Source organism: Azolla caroliniana, unplaced genomic scaffold (assembly GCF_043228905.1).
Source record: "Azolla caroliniana isolate FFs.n. ecotype wild unplaced genomic scaffold, voAzoCaro1.0.p SCAF_152, whole genome shotgun sequence".
In the NCBI taxonomy this organism is placed as follows: Eukaryota; Viridiplantae; Streptophyta; class Polypodiopsida; order Salviniales; family Salviniaceae; genus Azolla; species Azolla caroliniana.
The window spans coordinates 1-20,636 of NW_028230587.1; the positions used below are offsets into that span (position 1 = coordinate 1).

General features: G+C 45.9%; 2 protein-coding genes and 3 non-coding genes across 5 annotated transcripts; 1 reads left to right on the forward strand and 4 right to left on the reverse strand.

The window, feature by feature from the left end:
- Positions 1 to 1,946: 1,946 nt before the first annotated feature.
- Positions 1,947 to 2,019, reverse strand: TRNAA-UGC (transfer RNA alanine (anticodon UGC)). Its single transcript has one exon. It is a non-coding gene; the product is annotated as a tRNA-Ala (tRNA).
- Positions 2,020 to 10,477: 8,458 nt separating this feature from the next.
- LOC147849001 (uncharacterized) lies at positions 10,478 to 11,309 on the reverse strand. Its single transcript, XM_087337880.1, is given in 3 exon segments — positions 10,478 to 10,767; positions 10,769 to 10,858; positions 10,920 to 11,309. Coding segments are annotated over 3 exon segments (471 nt in total). The 5' UTR covers positions 11,079 to 11,309; the 3' UTR covers positions 10,478 to 10,545.
- Positions 11,310 to 13,318: 2,009 nt separating this feature from the next.
- LOC147849002 (Ribosomal protein S7p/S5e family protein) lies at positions 13,319 to 14,192 on the forward strand (the record flags this gene model as incomplete). Its single annotated transcript, XM_087337879.1, is given in 1 exon segment — positions 13,319 to 14,192. A coding segment is annotated over 1 exon segment (603 nt), but the record flags the coding sequence as incomplete, so codon positions are not given.
- Positions 14,193 to 16,291: 2,099 nt separating this feature from the next.
- On the reverse strand, positions 16,292 to 16,378 carry TRNAS-UGA (transfer RNA serine (anticodon UGA)). Its single transcript has one exon. It is a non-coding gene; the product is annotated as a tRNA-Ser (tRNA).
- A 218-nt stretch (positions 16,379 to 16,596) lies between these two features.
- TRNAV-UAC (transfer RNA valine (anticodon UAC)) lies at positions 16,597 to 16,669 on the reverse strand. The gene has a single exon. It is a non-coding gene; the product is annotated as a tRNA-Val (tRNA).
- Between the last annotated feature and the right edge of the window lie 3,967 nt (positions 16,670 to 20,636).

Genomic DNA, 20,636 nt, shown 5'->3' on the forward strand with positions numbered 1-20,636 from the left:
ATCAAAAACCGATGCCTTACCGCTTGGCTATACTCCATACAGTGGTAACCAAGGAAGAGAAGCAAAGCTCAGAGAACGGAATTTGCTTGCTGGGCGCAGCAAAGTAGTGAAAGACTGGCGAGTTAGGTATGGCAAGTAAATAGGCTTAGTAGGGCTCGAACCTACAATATTACCGTTATGAGCGGTACGTTTCAACCAATTAAACTATAAGCCCACTGCTGGCTGGCTGGCTGGCTGTTAGCCCTCTCAAGTAATGGAGTCGATGGATCTGTTGAGGGCAAAGCAGCCATATTTTTCTCCTTGAAAGATTAAGGACATAAACTTTTCAAATAGCTACACCTGGTTCTGGACCGATTGATGTGGATACAGAAGAGCAGGATGTGCTACCCATCATGGATAGCATAGTTCGAGCAACACTGAACTGAAAGGTATGACTGAAGTGTAATCGTTTTGTTGGCAGGCAAATAGACGACATATTCCTAGGGGGTTTTTTACCGATGCAGCACGCACGAAAAAATCGACTCGACTTTTCTTCGATGATTTAGACAGAGATTTCACCACCTACCACGAGTGGAATGGCAAGGTTCTGCCAGGACACCCAGCGGCAAGACAACCGTGAAAGGAAAGGCAGGGCCAAAGGATTATCATCCATCTCAGCCAGCGCGGAAAGAAAAGAAAAGAAGAGCTCTGCTTGCTCTTTTTGACAATAATTTCGCTACTCCAGTCATGGGCAGCATTATTACATGCATAGGGCGGACCCGAGCTCTTTTCGCTGCAGTTTTCCCTACGGCTTTCCTCCCCTCCTTTGGAAGTGTCAGCTAACTCCTGGAATCCCCCTTTCCCTCCTTCTAAGAAAACCATGCTCGGTTAGATCAGTGTGGACTGATGTTTCGTTCCACTGCTGCTGGAAAAGCCGCCAAATTCGTCACTGACTGGAGAGCGGGAACGACTCACTATCTCGTCTTATTCTCAGAGGCGAGAATGCTCTCAAATGGCTAACGGTGCTTTCAACTAAAGTTCCATTTCTTAACACAGCGAGGCTTATACTGTTTATTCGTACGACAATGCGCGACGCTCCACTATCCCATTGAAAAAGGATTCCGCAATCATTTACGTACTTAAACGCAGACTGAGTAATAGTAATTCATGCCATTCCTCGGGCTCAGACCACAGAGCTTCCTAGGAACTGGGAAAATGCTATAAATCTGTTTAAATAGCTTCGCTTTTTGCCCTAAAAGTCGCTCTGAAAATGTCACTTAGAGTGTTTTGACTAAGGGAAACAAAACCCACTAGACGAACAGCTACTAATATTTCCTCATTATATATTATTATTCATTCCAAACTCAAAACGCTAGAAATTGAAATAGCAAATAAAATCAATTCGCGCGTAAATCGTACTTATATTCTGTTGCTCTTCCTTGTCTGTTCTCGATATTCATGGCAGTTTCTTGGCCTTCATGCAGGCAAGCAAAAGGGCGGGCGCCACCAGCATGCATTTCTGGACTCGTGCCCGAAGAAAAGAAGCGGGCGGTAAGAAGCGGTTTTCATCATCCGGCGGGAGTGAAAAGAAAAGTTAGGTCGGGAGGTAGTGCACGCTCGCTGGTCCTGATATCAAAATTCTCGCCTTCGTGCCGTGTGTGTCTGGTTTCAATGAATTCCGCATGAAGGGGTGCGTGCGCGCAGGCAACAAGCCTGCCCTGGCAATTCCGGCCATAATCTGCGTGCGGTTTTCATCATCATGAAGGCCTTCATGATGAAAAAGGGGTTGGCGGGTTTGATGAACCGGTTGGTTTTCATCCGGATGAACCGGTTGGTTTTCATCCGGATGAACCGGCGGGTTAGCTTGCCCGTGAGGGCAGGCAGCTCTTTGTCCGCACGTATGTCGCCCGGGGAACCGGGCGGGGGATCTGCTGGATTTCTATCTAATGTGCCAATCTGTATACGAATGGAGACGATCGGACTTGAACCGATAACTTCATACTTGCAAAACATGCGTTCTACCGATTGAACTACGCCCCCATCCTCGTTCCATATGCAACACGTATCATATGGGCAAACACTGCTTGCTTGCTTGCTTGCTTGCTTGCTTGCTTGCTTGCTTGCTGCGGGAGGAGCTATTGTTTATACGTGCGTGCGTGCGTGCGTGCGTGCGTGCCCCCCTTTCTTCTTTTTACAGAGTTTAGGCTTTATCTAAGACATCCCGTCCTGTCGAAACTATGTCATACATAAAGGTGTGTCGTTGGCAGGTTCACTTTTGGTTTACCACTTCGATCGTATCGGCGCTAGAGAGAAGTCGCTTTCTCGAGAGCCGGCTACCTCATCATCTTGAAACTTCATTCCGCTCCTCTGGCCGCCTTACCCTGTTCTCTGCAAGAACCCCAAGGAGACGGGTTGTTGATTGCGCTTGCTTGATTGGCACCTCTAGTACGACACATCTTTCAGAATACGAGCGAATGCTCGGATCAGTAGATTCGAGCTCCTTATTCAGGAGTTGAGAAGTACGCAGGGCGGGCCTGCCGCTCGGCTATGACCTCGTTTCTTGAGCTAGAGGGGAATTTCACGAAATGGGTTGGCAAGAGCAGCAGACAGCAACTCGTATCACTCTCGTAATTCAGAGAAGAGAAAATGGGATTCGAACCCTCAACTTTTGCTCTTAGAGATCATTATTCCGGGAACCACTCTCCCAAACTAAATAGTTATTTCCCTACGTAGGAAAGTTCCAATGCGGGGTCTGGATCCAGTCGAGGCGCCGAGAGCCGCAGGCGTACCGCGTATTCTATTTACCAGTTTCTCCGGAAGGTCATGTCTGGGAACTTTGACTTGATAGTGTAGTGTGACGAGGCGAGAATTCTCGCTTTCCAAGAGAGAGTTGGTCAAACCCAACCCTAATTGCTCGGATAGCAACCAATGCACATTGCTGAGTGATAAGGTGGTTTTCCATGCTTGCTGCGAAGAGGCTTGCTTTCCTGAAAAAGCCGCTGTATACAGTGATTCTCAGACCACGCAGTATCAAAAGCTCTATCAGATATGTATAAGAAGACCCTGTTTGAGTCATTGGGTCATCCGCTGGTTCATCCTGAGTTCCTGTTCAAGAACCTTATAGCGGAGCTATATTCTCACTGTACGACAATAGAACCCTAGCGCTACTAAAGACCATCAAGGTGGTAGATGACATTAAGATGCAGTATAGTATTATGCGGGTACATCGAAACAGCAGCAGAGCCAAGGGAGTATCTTGAAAAGCAGCTGGGCTTCAAGGCCCCTAAAGAAGAGATATATAACGCGTATCATTGGGTGCCGCAAGAAAAGAAAAGAAAAGAAAAGAAGGGGATCCTATTCCTTCCTGTTGAGCACTCCTTTTTCTTGAAGAAGTGGAAAGAGAGGTTGTCCCCCCATTGTAGGAGCGAAGAAAGCTAGTAATTTTCACGCACGAAGGAAAGTCCTAGTAGATCACTACAATGTCGTAGTGACATCTTTGTGTGGGTTTGTAATCGATAAAGTGTACGGTAATTTCGATTACTTTAAACAAGCCATAAATCTTAAGATGAAACAGTGCTGCTTTCAAATTACATGTAGCGACGACAGAGCCGCTGGAGAGGAGAGGAGAGGAGAGGAGAGGAGAGGAGAAAACTATGCGTTGACATAAATTAGAAATCACTATTAAAATATTTTCGTGGTCTTATCTACCACTTAGGGATCCTTCAGGCCGGCCGGAGTTCACTATACTCCGGTCACCTATTATTTTCTTTCGAGAACCAGTCCAAGCAACCTAGATATGTTTGCTATTAATTGCTGTAGTTTATTTGATCTTCAATTTTGTTGGTTGTTGGGCATAAGTACAATACCCACGCCGAAAGTTCACGCTAACTTGCGTCCTGGACATATCGTCACGTGCTGAGATATTAAAAGAAGAGTCGGATATTGAATCATTCGGCCCTTTCTTGTGCAATCTGTCGTCTTGGCAGGATGGAGGCCTTGGACCTAGTATTTGAAAGTTTAAGGCTGTTTATTCTGTCTTTTCAGACATCATTAGGGCACTGGAAAGGGTAGTACTTGATATACGCCAGATACCGATGGTTACTGGTTCCAGTCCTCGGCTGTTCCAGACTTCGGGGCCTAATGCCTAAGGAGGACTTGGTTCACTAGCTTTTCTTCAGGAAAATCTGGTTAGCTCGTCGAAAGACGCTAGGGGGCTCATGTCGCTACTTTTTGAACCTAGAAGCTGGTGGCCAGGTAGTTGCGAGCTGTTACGGCCGTCGGAATCTTTTTCTGACTTTTTGATTCGTAACGCCTTAAATCTCTAAATTTAGTTTAAGGAAGAAGAAGAAGAAGAAGAAGAAGAGGTTGGGCAGAAAGCAGCTTGAGCCTGTTGGTTTTTAGCTATTCGGCGTACAAATAGGCAGTGCGTGGATAGAATTGTTGTCAAAGGACTTCAACAACAACAAGGTGCCTCGATCTCCGGAATGCCCTTATTTATTATAGGGCGTAAATAGAATAAATAGGTGGGAAACTCTCCCAGCAGCCCAGGCAAGGATCTCTCTCTCTTTTCCTAGTACCGTTATTTCCCTTCAGGTAAGGTATTCCAGAGGTATTCCGTTAGAAAGACAATCCATTTTTTATGTGATGTGACACATGATTTTTCTCATTAATTATGAAACACTCGATTCCTCTGTTATTACTTCATTTCCCACGACTATCTGTCATATTTCCCTTGATTACAAACCTATTCTTTGCTTAGCATTTAAGAGAATGTGAGATACCACCTTTCAATACAATAATTGTACAGGTTAGAGTATAAGGACAAAAATCATTTACCAATGTAGGTAAAGTGACCGCCTCAAATCAAAAAGGTATGATGATGAAACTTACTAAAATTATTTACCAAAAAAGAAACCACCATGTAATGTAAGGTGCGATACGTAACGGCAGACGGCGTTGCAACGAACCAATAAGCTAAGCGTGGCAGATTTGTTTGCAATATAGAAAAGAACGGTTTGGTGACGAAACCAAACCGTTTCTCTTTCCATGTCAATGAAGGTTTATTGCATCATTCAAATGAATACGAATCGGGATTATAGGGACATAAGCTTATAAAATAACTACACCTGATTCTAAACCAGTTGATGCAAATACGATCGAAAGAAGAGCGAGATGTGCTAATAGCAAGATACCCCTCATGGATAGCATGGTCCGAGCAAAGCCACTCGAAATCTTGACTGAACTATAACCAGCCATCATATTAGCAAATAAACATATTCCTAAGCTTAGTGCACGAAAACGATAGAGGATTAACTCCGAAAATACTGGGAAAGGCGCTAACGGTGGAGGTACACCCGGCAGTAATAAGAGACTGAAAGGATGAGGCCCATGTGTTTAAGACCCCACTACGATAGTTCCAAGAGAAAGAGAGAATAGAGAACCCAAAATAATAATAGAATGACTTATTACCATAAAACTATAAAGTACCATACCTTACAAATTACGAAATAATGGAAAGGTAAAAGTAACGAGGATCGGGAGAGAAGACTATTATTTCGAAACGCCACTAATTTATTCGTTCACTAGATTGGGCACGAAATCATAAGTCATCTCCACTAGGGATTACCAAGCATTCAGTACTAAGTGTCCTCCATTCGAGGTCACCAAGTGAACTAGGAGCGGGATTAAACTGGTAGTGGGTGACATAGATGGAGAGGAATTGATAAATAAAAGATACGGATTTCCTATATGGATGGAAATCGATAGAATAATGGCAGGTTATTCCGGTAGACTGTAAGCCGTGATGAATTGAAGGGTTTTGTTCCAACATGCATGAAAGAGGGTTGTTCTTAACGTTTATCAATTTTTCGGACTAGCTCTGTTGAAGAGCTCGTATGAGAGTTGGCTCAACCTAGCCCCAACAATGGCAGAATATTTCCGAGATGTCAACGAGCAAGCTGTACCTTTATTCATTGACAACATCTTCCGCTTCGCCCAAAATCGCGGAATCAGAAGTCTCTGCTTTCTTTTTGGCAGGTAGAATGCCGATGAAAACCGCTTCTTCGGCCGTCAAGCAAGCAAGCAAGCAAGCAAGCAAGCAAGCCGTGGGTTATCAACTGGTTCTTCCCGGCCGGCCAGGTCTCTATAGGAAAGAATTCCAGATCAATAACTTCCATTCAAGCGCACCTGCGGATGATCTGACTGACCTAGCCCCCGCTACAACCATTTGCACACCTAGATGCTACTACTGCGCCGCTTTCGAGAAGATTAGCAGAAGAATATCTATGCGGCCCATTCATTCGTCTTCATGAGGCGGTGAGGGCCAAAAAAAAAGCCAAGACAGCTTCGGAGCGAACTCTGTTACCAGAGCCGAGAACAGCTTTAGACAATTCCGTCAGGCACCACGAAGGGCTGGCTTGAGAAGTATCGCAAGACTTGACTTTCTGCGCCCTACTCTCAATGAGTCAAACTCTCCGTATCCATTACTCTTTTACAATCGATTATTTGATAGATCTGGAATGTGATGAGATACACTCTAATCATCTCATAGGACCGCCCCGATGAAAACCAGCAGACCTAATCACCTTACGATGGTTAGCGGAATTCTCTCTCGGTAAATTGGGTCAATGAGACCATCGGCGTTCGTTTCAGAATCGGATAGTTACACGTCCCACATCCACTAGTCGCCGGGCCACCGAACATTGCTTCAACCATAAGGCAGCCAGAAAATTGGACCTTTAGTTTAGTTAGGTTTTCATCGCTTTCCGCACGCCTGGTAGAAAGCGGGTCGACCTTCCCCCCATTTACTTTATTTCATAGAAGCAATAGCGGCATGTATAGTGCTCGGTCTATCTAATTTGTATCGGAACGAAAGCAGCAGCAATGAACCGCTTCATCCGCGAGTCTTCCATCGACAAAGGACTGGCTCTGGCTCACGACGAATGCAAGCTGGAAAACACGGAACTCGGTACTTGGTTAGTGAAACCATGCATGAAAAATCAAGTTACCTACTACTGGATTCGAACCAATGACTTTCGCCGTATGAAAGCGATACTCTAACCCCTGAGTTAAGTAGGTTGGGCAGTTTCATAGCAGCCAGCCCGTTTCATCGAGCCTCGGAAGTCAAGGCGGCCATTCTATCTACAAGATTTTCTGTCAATTCCTGCAGACTGTTCAAGGAAACTCGTGGGGTGGGTTCCTGCTTTCCCTCAATGCCGAGCTGCTCTTTACGGCCCGGTAAGAATTCAATAAATTGAGTAGTTGCACCTGCTGGTATAATAAGATATCCGTCTGAACTCCTACATCAATACCATCCATGTCGGTCTGGGTCGCAACATCAATAACATCATCCACACCTTGATCCTTACTACCTTTCTCAAGAGGTTGGTTGTCGGCAACGTCGTTGTCAGAGGCCTATCAAGTGACATTATTTCATTGACTACTTTTTTCCGCCGCTAACGGCCAACGAAAGAAAGAACTGCCATAAATATCAAGAACAGACCTTGTGTTGGCAAAGAAAGCCAACGCAAGTCCCTCTAATGCTGCTTTGAAGGCATTTTCTTGAAACCTATCTTAGTTGACGAAACGAAGCCGTATATCCTTCGTCTCCTAGCTAAAATCTTTGGAATCATCATATTACTTTTACCAGGAGTAGTCTTTCCAGTGTCAGTCGAACGTAAAGTCATGGCTTCCATGTAACGTTGAAAGGGTCTTAATGTGGTGGGATCATCTGGGTTGTTATAACTCTTAGCGGATGGTTTGAAATCAATTTTAAAAGAACCTATTCCACCTCCAAGTGCTAATTTCTTTCTTTCTGTAATGGTTCTGGTAATTACATCTACGGTGCGCCGTGCGAGGCTCGTTTTCTTTCCGGAAGAATACCCTTCTACAACCAACATAGATGTTTGACTTGGAAGTATATACGGCGGGCCAATACAACATCTTGGGCTAATAATCCATCGAGTTCGCGAGCAGTTAGTCGGAAAGGGGCGAAGCCGGGCAAAGCGGTTTCCCCGGTCCCCGAAGGAAGGACGGCTTAGCCCTCCTCGGTGGTGTCTCTCAGCTGATGCGAGAAAGGTTAGATTGACTCACTTGGTACGTACCTACTGCCTGAGTAAGGGCTACGTATCCCGAACAGAATACGTCAGTATGTGTGTGGCGGAGTAATCCAGGGCCCAGTTTGGGCGAAAGCCTTGACTTCCACATGAAGCGGTCAAGGTTGCCGGACAGCCAGCCACAAGTAATTCCAGCATAGGAACTGACTTAAACAATCGAGCAGGTGCGCAAAGACCTGTAACCATTGGGTGCTCTGACGGGGCGAAGCAGGGAAGTGCGTAGCGCTTACTCCGTCCTCGAAAGGCAAAGACACGAAAAGAGAGCAACCACGGGAAGTAACCGCTTCGCATTGTCTAGTAAACGATGCGCGGTCTCAGAGGTCGCATAGTAGCGAGGGAGGAATGCCAGAAACCTGGCCGAGCCGCGAAGGCAACTAGTCAGAACAAACCTTAGTTCAACGCGGCCAGTACGTATGCGGCCGGCCGGCGTTGAGAATAAGGAACAATTCTTCGAAACGGAAGGGACGGCAATACTCTCAGCAAGCAAGCAAGCAAGCAAGCAAGCAAGCAAGCAATTAAGGTGTTCCGAGTGAGAGCTGTATGACAAAAGATTGCCACGTACGGTTTGGAGGGCAGCATTGACTGACCCCTATTTAAGTTTGGTTGCTCGGGCTGTTACACTTTCTGATTATGGTATGGTATTGTCGGATCCAAATGTAGGTACATTCTATCTATTTGCTATATCTTCTCCAGGGGTTTATGGGATTATTACAGTGGGTCGGTCTAGTAGGGCGGCCGTTCAGTCACCTGTGGTACTAAAGCAGCCAGCCCGGCCCGCCCATGTGGTCAAATTGTTTGTAGTGTGGAATGATCTGCTCTATACAGGGTGTAGGGCTCTTCGACAGAACTAGTAATAGGCTTGACTCGCGATTTGAAGGGTAGGGGGGGTTCTTGTGTAGGAGGCTAAAAGGGGATAGGGATACGTTCAAAGAAGTTCAGGAAGAAAGGAAGAGCATGCCGTAAAAGCATGGTTGAAGGTCGATCCTGTCTTCCCAGGGAGTACCTAACAACACCATGTGGAAGAACCAACCTTGTGGATCAGGATGAGGTGCCGTCCTAGCGAATTGAAGTCTCCTTGGGTAGCCAACGACCTACAGTTATCCTTGTACCTCTGTGCCGAGCGAACGACTGTACGCTGTCTTGTTTTCTGCCAGCTGGGATTGCTTGCCGGCCAGATCGGATTGGAGCAACCATTGCATGAAGGCACATTACCCATCCTCTTGGGGACAAGAGACTGAACGACATCCCGATTTACTGCATTCCAGGACATCTGGGATGAGAGCCGTAGGTGATACCGGCGAAACCCAGCCAGATTTTGTTCTGGCAGGTAGTCAGAGGACTCATAGTACCCGCCCCGAAAGGGGCCCCTCACGCACGCACGGGGAAGACGCTAGTTTTCAGGGAAGAGGAAAGTCTTTATTTCTTTTTCCACGTTGTTTTCTTCTAGCAGCAGGAAAGGAGTCTGGATGTCTGCCTAGCTTCGGCAGATTCTACTCAACGCAATCTGCAAACTCGAATCCCCGAAACCTGACTCAATGCGGAATAGAATTGATCGTCGTTTGGTGGATCTCCAGCAAGCAGTTTTAACTAAAAGAACAGGACATACCACAAAATTCAGAGAGAGAACACGAAGCGATCGATCTGCTTACCGAGGGCTAAGGCTAGACCGCAGGACCTGGATTTATGACGTCCGGCCCGCTCCTCTCGAGTCCTGCCTGCTGGGAACGAACCACGAGGACGACCGCCAAGAACGGGCGTACTCGAGGGGGGCCAGAACCAAGCCCAAACGGGACGGAAGGGTACGGAGCGAGGTATTATAAAGCATTGCTTTATGGCGGCCGAAGAAAAGAAAAGAAAAGAAAAGAAGCGGTTTTCATCATCATGCATGAAGGCGCGCGCGCGCGCCGGTTCATCATGAAGGCGCTGAGTCAGAATTTTCCACTCCGCTAAACTAAAGAGGACGACAGAGAAGCAGGAGACGACGAACCCCTGCAACTACGTCGGACCTCTCGGAGTGAAAAAGAAAGCCAGATGGTGGTAGACTATCACGTACGGCTTTGCCCTCCCCGCCAACCACGTGTCAATGTGCCTCTACGGAAGGAACATCGACGGGCGGGTTTCCCGGGCGATCTAAAGCAAGTTGTTGGGGTAGAGAGCCGTATGCGCGGCGACGTGCTCGTATGGTTCGGAGAGGACTCAGCGTACACTGATCCTGTTGATTGGTGGAAAAGCAGCTTCACTCCTTATTCCAAATATGCTTTTTCAGGAGTATCATGATTTGCCGTCTAAATGGTTTTGTACGAAGTATCTATTGGTCCTATTATCATTACTGCACTAATTTGTGTAGGTTTTTGTAATTTTAGTGAGATTGTCATAGCGTAAGAGCAGATATGGTTTCGCATTCTCTTGTTCTCCGTATTGATTCTGTTTTCTATCTTTCGCTCAGTAGAAACTAATCGAGCTCCGTCTGATCTACTAGAAGTAGAAGTTGAATCAGTCGTGGGCTATAATGCGGAATATCTTTTAATGGGATTTGCTCCCTCTCTTTCGGGAGAATATGCTAATACGATCTTAATGAGGTGCGGAGCCTTGCATCCGACATTCGTTGGGCTTCCGCTCCCTGCAGGAGCCAGCGTCCCCTCAAGGGCTTTGTGCAGTAAACTCCTCCGGGCGACGATCTGAAGACTAGTAGGTCCCGCGAAGCTTTCGAAGAGGGGTAGCCTGGTGTGTAAGCACAGCAATGAACCGCGAACCCGTCGGACGACCTATCTAAGATTAGGAGGATATCTCAGGTGGTTATCCCGCAACTCTTCCCCAGACCTATACTATCGAATGCTCATATGGGAAAGTGCGCTCTTAGGTCTGGAACCAGGGAGGGTTGCTCCGAGAAATCCCTTCTCGTTTCCTCCAGGGGGTGCGGACACACTTGCACGGATTACAGGTGACGGCTACAAAGATGGCGGGGAAGGAAACAGTACCCGACATCCAGGGATGAATGTAAACTCATTGGACAGGGGTAATCATTCTGGTCCTGGGAGAGAAGACTCACCAACAACAGTGGTAGACACTAGTCTGAAAGGCTAGCAAAACAGAATCACCGAGACAACGGCAGCCCCATGTACTCCTGTTGCGGACGAGAGACTGCTTGCTTGCTTGCTTGCTACTGGCGTCCCATGAGCAAATTGAGTCTGAACCAGGCGACTTAACCCCCAGCGAAGAGGGATTTCTGCTGAAAACTTGTTCGTTACGTTACGTTAAAGGGGATCTTTTTGGAATGGTCGGAGAAAGACTCGCTGCGCCTCTTGTCAGGCGCCTTGCTCGAGCCCGCGGGAGAAGTGATGGTACTGTTTATTTCCAAAAATTCGTTCTCGGAGTCAGAAGGTAAAGCACCGTATCTCACAGCTCCCTACTAACGCTCCGCTATCAATTCCAAGTTAGAGGAGGGAGGAGTACCCTGGTCTGGTAGCCAACCCACTTTAATGCTATCGCATTCTCTCTGCTGGGTTAAAACCTAAAGAAAGTGTGCTTATCAGCAGCAAGCACAAACCCGGTTGGTTGTTTTCAGCTGCCCTTTCTGTAGGTTGAGTGGCTTCAATCTCTCCCCCCGGCAGGCAGGCAGGCAGGCAGGCAGGAACTTTCTCGCTCGGCCTTTGACCACCTACCTCTCATTGTTCTCCTGGGGACTCACTCACTTTAGAGATTTTTCTCCGTCTATGCGGGCTCTAAGCCGATGAACCGGTTCATCATGAAGGCCTTCATGATGAAAAAGGGGTTGGCGGGTTTGATGAACCGCCTTGTAGGCCAGCCTGAACTGTAAGTCGATCCCACTCTGCTGCTGCTGTGCCAACCACCACCGAGACATCCATGCGAGAGAGAGATCGGATTCGAAGACCTAAACGTTGCATTGGTTGGAGAAGAGGAAACTCAATATTCCCGGGACGGAGCCGTATGACGCGAGAGTGTCACGTACGGTTCTTTGAGAAGGGTGTGGATACACCTATTGGGCTAAGGGCCACAGAGCCGCGCCCTCACTCTCCTAGTCTATGTACACCGCCTTTCCCGGGAGGTTGGCCATCCATTTTAGATCTTCCTAGTTTCCAGGGAATTCCGGGCTCAATCTGGTTTGGCACAAAGGTTATTTTCTTTCCGTTCGTATATATATGGGTTTGCGCAGCATTTCTATGACATTGTTATGATTAACCAATGAGACTTGGACGGAAAGTCTTCCCGCCTTTATCATTAGCTCGGGTAGTTTCTGTATTCGGCGTTCCAGTAGCCTTTGACTGGCTACCTCAATGAATTGAGCATACTGTGATGTTGAACGTCATAATTAATGGGGTTCTGGTCGGAAGAAAACGGCGTCCAGACCCCTCTCACGCACGCCCGCCGATGGAAATTTCGTAAACAGAATGCCGCCTTGCGATCGTCCGATCGATGCTTCTTCGAGGGTGAGAGCACCGACCGGGAAAATAAAAGGAGGAAAGAACCGATACCCCAGCTACTACGGCGCGCGCCTCCCAGATCACAACAATATCTTCTTCTTTTGCTAGGCTTACGGCAGACGCCCTCGGCATAATCGCAATGGACGGCCCTAGGTACGGTAGTGGCGAGTCCAGGTTGCTTGACCTAAACGATTTACCGCCAACCGAAAGGTAATCGTTCGGTTATGTCAAGGGGTGAGTGCTGTGTCAAGCGGGCGGATGCATGATGAACGCTTTTCGGGGCCGCACGCAGAAGGAAAAACACAGATTGCGAAATACGCCTACCATAAATTAATTGCTTCGTCATTGTAGAAGGGCAAAACGTCACAAAACATGTACTTGAGCTTCGAATTAATGTCTCTAAAAGTTTGGGGTACGCCCGCGTGTTTCGACAAGAACACTAAAAAAACCTAATCTGGCTTTATGCAAGATAGCCAAGGCACGTTCAAGCAATTGAAGGAATATCATTGCTCACATCTTTGGCGAGGGTTATAATTCATAGGAGCATCCTGCGGTTACGGCTAGAGGAGGTAGAGTGAAAGATTCGTTAGGTGTGAATTATCATCGTATTCGAGGAGTTAAAGATTCGTAGGGAATCCCGGATTGAAGATGAGGCAGACTAAAACATGGTACAGAGAAACCTAAGAATTCGATACGAATAAAAAGGTCAAATCAGGGAATGGTTGCTTTTCTCGCTCATCGCCTTCAGACCGGTTTAATTTTTCGGGAAGACTTTCAGAATGACCGGCGGAAACTTTTGGAACGGAAAGCCATCCGCTTCGATCCCATTGCAAATATTTCTGCGCCCATCTAGCAGGGCTTTTGTCACCCAGACCCAAGGGAGGCCGTGAAGGAAGCACATACAGCTGCTCGGAGAGATTAAGCTACATCTGGGGAGTGGATAATAAACAAAAAAGATTAATCAAGAAATTAGTCCACTTTTGTATGATTGATGGTAAAAGAACAAAATCTCGTGTTATTGTTTCCTAAACTTCTTCTCGTCTTTCCTGAACTGAACCCGATGTTCATGTTATCACACTCCTGGCTAACGCCATAGAGAATGTCAAGCCTACTCGCGAAATCAAGAAAGTGAGAATCGCAGGGACTACTCGTAATGTACTCAAGATTATTGCCAAAGAACGTTAAGAAACCTTAGCTTTTCGTCGGATCATGGAAGCAGCTGTCAAATGACGTACTATGAGCAGAAATAGCCAGAGCTTGGATTAATGTTCATCTGCTGAGATACCGGATGCTTATCAAAGAAAGGGAAATGTTCGTAAAAGAAGGGATGATCTTCATAAACCGGCAGAGGCCAATAGAAGTTTCGCGCATTATAGGTGGCGGTGAACCATTGAAAACATGTAATGAGCTGGGGTCAAGAGCTGTTAGACACTTTAGCAGCACACACCCTACATCGCAGAATCGAGTAATTGGTAATCCATCGTTCGAATGCTTAATGATTCTAATATTGACAATGAGACCTGCCAAAAAAAAAGAAAGCGAGAATTCGATTCTGGTGTGAATTTGGTGCTACGTGAATTTAATGAAGAAAGTTCGCACTCCCTTCCCTACTGATAATTGGGGGCATCTGAGCCCGCCCCTCGGACATGGGGGCACAAAAGCAGCACAAAAAGCACTATACCCTCCCTGTCTAACTTGTTAAAAAACAACGGAGTAAGTCTTTGCCGGCATTGTTAAGTCATTGGAAAAAGACACCTAACAACAATGAAGATTCGTTTCCAGAGAGTTTATTCACCGTTGCTCCTGGAGAATACTCTGCAAACAACAAACCGTGCGTGCCCTTTCAAGGTTAATCTCAACGATGAAGCGGCTAGCTCGACTCCATCGATCCTGTGTACAATGTCTCAGATTACAGGCCTTCGCTGTGGCGGAACTTGATGACCTGGACTGCGAAGAGCCCTATAGTGACGGCGATAGCGAAGCAGAGGTTGAAGAATTTCTTTTGCCTGCTTCTAACTTTATTATCAAGAATAATGTTCTGGCGGTCAGCGTTAGATAAATCTCATAAGAAATATATTCAAATAGGAATTTGTACGTTCAAACCGTGCGTGTGCCAATTGCTCGAAGAAGCAAAGGTTAAGCTTGAAGCCGAAGAAAAGAGAGGTAAGGAAAGATTAATGATAAGCGATGGATTGGGCCAAACAAATTCGGCGGATTTCTTGAGAAGGAAGGAATACTTGCAAAAAATGATCGAACAATTTGTTGACGAGAGATCAATCTATAATAACTCGCTGGACCTTTTTGATTGATAAGCTGACCAACAAAAGGCAAACCAACATGCAGGATAGGTTTATTGCGCACTTCAAGAAAGATAAAGAACTAATAGACATTTTAACGTCCTTCGATGTATATACGATTGAAATACTTACGATATTTTAGAATCTTTATTGTTAGATTGTTTATTAATAGGGATTGCCTCTTTTCCAGAGTCTAAATTATTATTATTAAAATCTTTACCGTCAGATTGTTTATCAACAGAGATTGACCCAGACTCAGATTTTCTTGAGTCTGAATTAATCGAAAAACAAAATAGCCACGGCCTTTACCATTAAACTTACATTATAACACTTTTTTTTCAATTTCAATATCTCATTTTCTAATGCTATTGTATGACAGCAGAAAAATTGCGGTATAAATGAAAATATTATTAATACAAAGAAAACCTTGTTTTCTTCTTTGATCAAACAAACTCATATCTTTAAATAATAAACGAATTCTAGTTTGAATAGAATCTAAAGCTACTTTTGCTTTCATTCACCAAAAGCAGCTGCTTTGGTTGCGTTGGTTGTTAACCATTTTAAGAGAGTGTATAAGGACCTACCACTCTATACGGCGGTGTACGATTGCTTCATATCAAACTACAAAGTATCTTCACTATTACCAGATCTATATAAATCAACCCTGTTCGGGTCTTTAGGTTGTCCGATGGCAACCAAAGCGTCTTTCTATTGTTCCCCGAACCATTCGAACTCTTTTACCAGATTCTTGGCAGTCCCTTTCCCAAAGAAAGTTGGGAAGTGCAGTCTCTGCAGGCAGGCAGTTAGCCCCTCGGGTCGTTCAGTCTCGAAGGTATGGTTCGGGCTTCGTTCGTTTCTTGTGACCAGATTCATTGGTTCGAGGCTACGTACGTTGGATCGGGTTCGGGCCCTAAAATATGTGATTGGGTAATTACGATGGCTCGTATACACGTTCGAGGATCACTCTCCAGGCGACGGAGGACTGCTTAGTGATTGAAGGGAGAGAAGAAACCCATTTGATTTCTCACTAGAGGCCTAATGATTGCATAACTCTGAGGTTCCAACTGCTACGGATAGAGGGATTTGAACCCCCACGACTGAGTAAGGTCACCAGAACCTAAACCTGGCATGTCTACCAATTCCATCATATCCGCACATCGATTCTTATTTCGAAACCACCCTTTTTCACTGCTAACTGGATAGAGCTAAGAACGCCAATGGCTCGGATGGCGTAGCAATTAGAGGAAACTGAAACACCACCCCGTATTTTTCGATTCTCCCGCAAGCAAGCAAGCAAGCAAGCAAGCAAGCAAACGCGCGACTTGCTCAATGGAGCCCGCTTACGACGATCCCTTTTAACCTCTCAGGCTCTTATAGAAGGCTTATAGAATGCCTATATGCTTTCCAAATCAAGTTAGGGTGATGGGAAAGTGGGAATGCTAACTTATGACCATACTCACGGATGGAGAGGGATTCGAACCCCCGGTATCTCTCCGAATACTTCGGTTTTCAAGACCGACTCTTTAAACCGCTCAGACATCCATCCCTTTCCCGACAAGATCACGAGCCATCAATAATCAACGGGAAAGCGTGCCAAGCTTTCAGGTCTTTGTAAATCGCACGCAACGCCTTCAGAAAACAAATAGGTTGTACCGCAGGGCCTCCTCTTTGGCCCCTCCGACCAGAAAGGTTAAGCGTGGTAATTGATCATTCTATTTTAGATTGATAGGAACTAAGGCGTCCTAATAACCAAGTTTACAACCATGGGCAATAACGGACTCGAACCGCTGACTCCCTCGGTGTAAACGAGGCGCTCTACCAACTGAGCTAATTACCCGGAGTGCCGGCGATACTTCGGAGTCTCGCCGGCTCTGTTTTCTGTAGGTCACATAGAAATTTATCCATTCTTTCTACGGCCACGTCAATCCGCTTCTTTTCTTGTTGGGCCGCGCCGCAATTGTCTAGCTTCTGCTACCAACTCCCCCATCGGGCCGTCTGACTTTACCGTAGCCGATAAGTAGCGTTAATCGTCTTCATCGCGCTGATGAAGCAGCGGGTTCATCCACCACCTTGGTTCTTCCCCGCAAGCAACTTCCGCCGTATTATCCATAGCTGTTCATCAAGAAGGCCTAGAGTTAGTTTTCCGATAAGATTCAAGCTACAATTTCAAACAGCACCTTTTCTTCATGAAGCGCAAGAAAACTGCACTGCGGAAGAAGAAGAAGCGGTAAAAAGTGTAATATAAATGGCTACCAAAGTTCTTCTTTTGAACTTTCAAGAAGGCCTGAATATTCATGGATTATTATACGATAATCTTTAATGCGGCTCAGATTGCGGAAAGAATTGAATGCTGGAATTTCGAAATTCCGTTGGTAAAATTCAGAAGGATCATGCAAGAAGGCAATATCATCTTCTGGCCATAATCTGCGAATCCAGCAAAGCAAAGCAAAGCAGCACTTTTCTTTTCACTTTAAACCGAGCCGGCGGCAATCTTGATGAATCACTGGCAAGAAGATGCTTTGCACTTTTCTTTCCACTTTAAAGCAGCAATCTTTGAACTCGGAAATGGCACTTTTCCCTGCAAGCCTGAAACGCACGCCTTCCCCAAAAGAAAAGCGGAACCACCTAACGAGTATTTTAAACAGCAAGCATGATGAACCGGCATGTTCATCAAACCAAACAGGTTCTTCATGCATGCATGAAGGCCTTCATGATGATGAAAACCGCTTCATTGGAATGTCACCGTCTCATTGACAACACGAATGATAACGAATTGACAATATGAATAGTCACGTTAGTTTCCCATTCTTAAGCATGGATTATTATACAATAATCTTCATTTGCTTTTTTACTGTTGACAACATGTAGTGCGGGGGCAGGGTTTGAACCCGCAGTCTTCAGGTCATGAGCCTGACGAGTTGGCCATTTACTCCACCCCGCAAGCAAGCAAGCAATTGATCTCTCTCTAGCGAATCGGAATTTATTTTAGAAAAAAAGAAGCCAGAAAATAGATTGCCATAGCCATGGGTTCAAACCTTTCCCCGAAGCTGCCGGCCGAAATCAACCGTTGCCAGTCGTTGTGTCCAACGAAGCTACGCGTAATGACTGTCCCTACCAAAAGACAAACAAACAAAGCATTTCTATAGGAGGTAACTGGGCCAATTCCCGCAAACCACCTATAGGTTAGGTGGCGGTGATCTATCGGCTTGTTCAATTCCCGCCGTTATCCGCTCACCCGCCTAACGCTCCTACAAACAAAAGGGAGGGTCTCCTTAGTAATTACGTGAGGGGGCCTCCTTCCCCATCTCTTGAACTAGACTGAACCAGTTGTTACTGATGATAGAGAACTGGCAATTTTTTAGCGGAACGTAGCCGGATTTTTCTACACCTCTTCACTCAATAGCTTTTACTCCTTGATACCCTCAAGTATGTGTGGTTTGATTTTGTCGGGGAGTTCCTTCTCATATTAAGCGATCTATGTCAAAGGGATCTAGTCCGGGAACCCATTGACCGCCGCGAGGATAACTACAATCTGTCATTCGATAGGGATCAGGGGATATTATAGTTATTTAAGTACCTCGGTAAGCCTAGCGCCGCAATATGGCGAATACTAAATAGCGGGATCGAGGTCTGACCCAAATTACGCAGAAGCGGCAACTTCACGATGTTATGCCGGCTCCAATTTTAAGGTGCCACGAAGTGCTTTCATAGCTTTCGGCTAAGCGGCAGACCCAACACAACTAACGAGTAATCCTACGTTAATAACGAGCCAAACTCCGCGATAGAGAGGTTCAGTTTCCGGGAGGATTTATCCATCTGTAATGAGAATGACATTGATAAGAGTATAAACAGAAACGTCTCCAGCTTATATTTCAATGACGAGTGAAGCAATCGAGCTACCTACACCAGTCTAGTCTAACCTTTTGGCGGCTCTTTCCGATGAACAGAGATATGAATAGAAGACATCTCCGAGGGAAACCTCACAACCTAGTAGTCAACGTGGCGATAATGACATTTATCAATATGCCACTGATTACTTACTGGGATCGTCATAGATGATTAATGCGTGCATTCCATGATCTCTAGAAGACTCTCCCGTAGCACGACCAGGATGTAGTGCCGGGAATTACAGGAGAGCAGAATCCGAAGCCGTGACTACAACAATAATGAGATATTCCAGAGCACCGGCTTCCGGGGGAATCTTAACCGATTATGCCACGGTTGAACGTTTTTATCCAATCACTACGTACACGCGAAACAATTTTTCACTATCGAAGGTGCCCTATGCGTTGATTGGTTTCTAGTTCAGAATGGTATCAATAGCTATAGCAGTCTTTCCAGTTTGTCGGTCGCCGATTATCAGTTCCCGTTGACCACGACCTATAGGGACTAGGCTATCCACCGCTTTTAACCCTGTTTACATAGGTTCGTGGACAGATTTACGTGCAATAATCCCAGAGACTTTGACTTCTACACGTCTTCATTCTACCGCGCTCAAAGATAGAGTCAAGCTTCTGCCGAGGAGAAGTGATCGTAGTTGTGCTCTCCGAACCGTGCGGAATAGTCGCCCATTACACGGCTCTCTAACTTGACTTTATCTGGGTCTTGTTTAACCCCAGAGGCCGAAAGGAGGGTGGAAACTTCCTCACAAGTTCCCTCCTCCTTTCCTCCTTGGGGACCCACTTTGTGATTTCCTGAAGTCCACTCTCTCCTGGAGTTTGCAGAGAGGAAAATGGCTTTTCAGTTAAGTCAGGTAAAACTTGCTTGCCTTTTCGCCGAAAAAGCAATAGAAAAAAGTTATGAATACAAGAAAGAAGAAACTAATGATAGTGGCATAATCAACAAAAAGAGAAAACCACCCTTTACTTCGGAACGACTGCCAAGGTATGCATTATGATTAAATCTCTCGAGAAACCACCAACAGGGCATCCGCATAACACATGCTAGATTGGGTTGCCTAGAAAATGAATCTCGTATACAGTGCTGTGATTACTTTATATTGATAAAAAGTCTAGAGAACAATCTGAAATGGGAATACATAAATAATTGCCGGTCATAGAAACGGAAACACATAAATTGTGCGAAAAGTCGCTTCGGTTGAAATTCCACCACCCACTCGGAGTTTAATTGAAAATTCCATTTCATTATTAAACTGGTTTAGAGTTGATTGTCAAACTCTAGTCAGGAAGTCAGGTCAGAAGAAAAATACAGCGGAATTACACCGCTTATAGTTTGCACAAGCAAATCCGGACATAGTGAGATCAAATCGAAAGCATAACGGCCGGCCCGGCCCGGCCCGGCCCGGCGGAGAAGCACCATGCGCTGCTTCCGCGGACAAAAAGGCGGAAGAAGCCGGCCGAAGAAAAGAAAAGAAGCGGTTTTCATCATCATGAAGGCCTTCATGCATGCATGAAGAACCTGTTTGATGAACCGGTTGGTTCATCGGCACATAGCGCTTCCCCCGCTCGGCTTCCGGGGGGAGAGAGGATGATAGCTACCCTTTCCACCATGCTGTATTGTTATGCATGCAACAGGACAGGATCGCATTATCTGTTTGGCTGTGCAGAATTCTGCTGCTGTTGAAATGAGCTCTTATTTGGTTTATGCTAACAAGCTGCTGCTTTGAGCAGGCAACACTTTGGATCGTATGGAATAGTGGCCACATATACAAACATAATGCAATGTGCCTAGCTTTCGGGATCACAGCACCTATATATACAGTTGATTAAAAGGAAGGGGAAAAACCAACCACGGGCCGAAGGCCCACTTAACCACGCCAGCCCACTGTTCACTCATGGGTAACA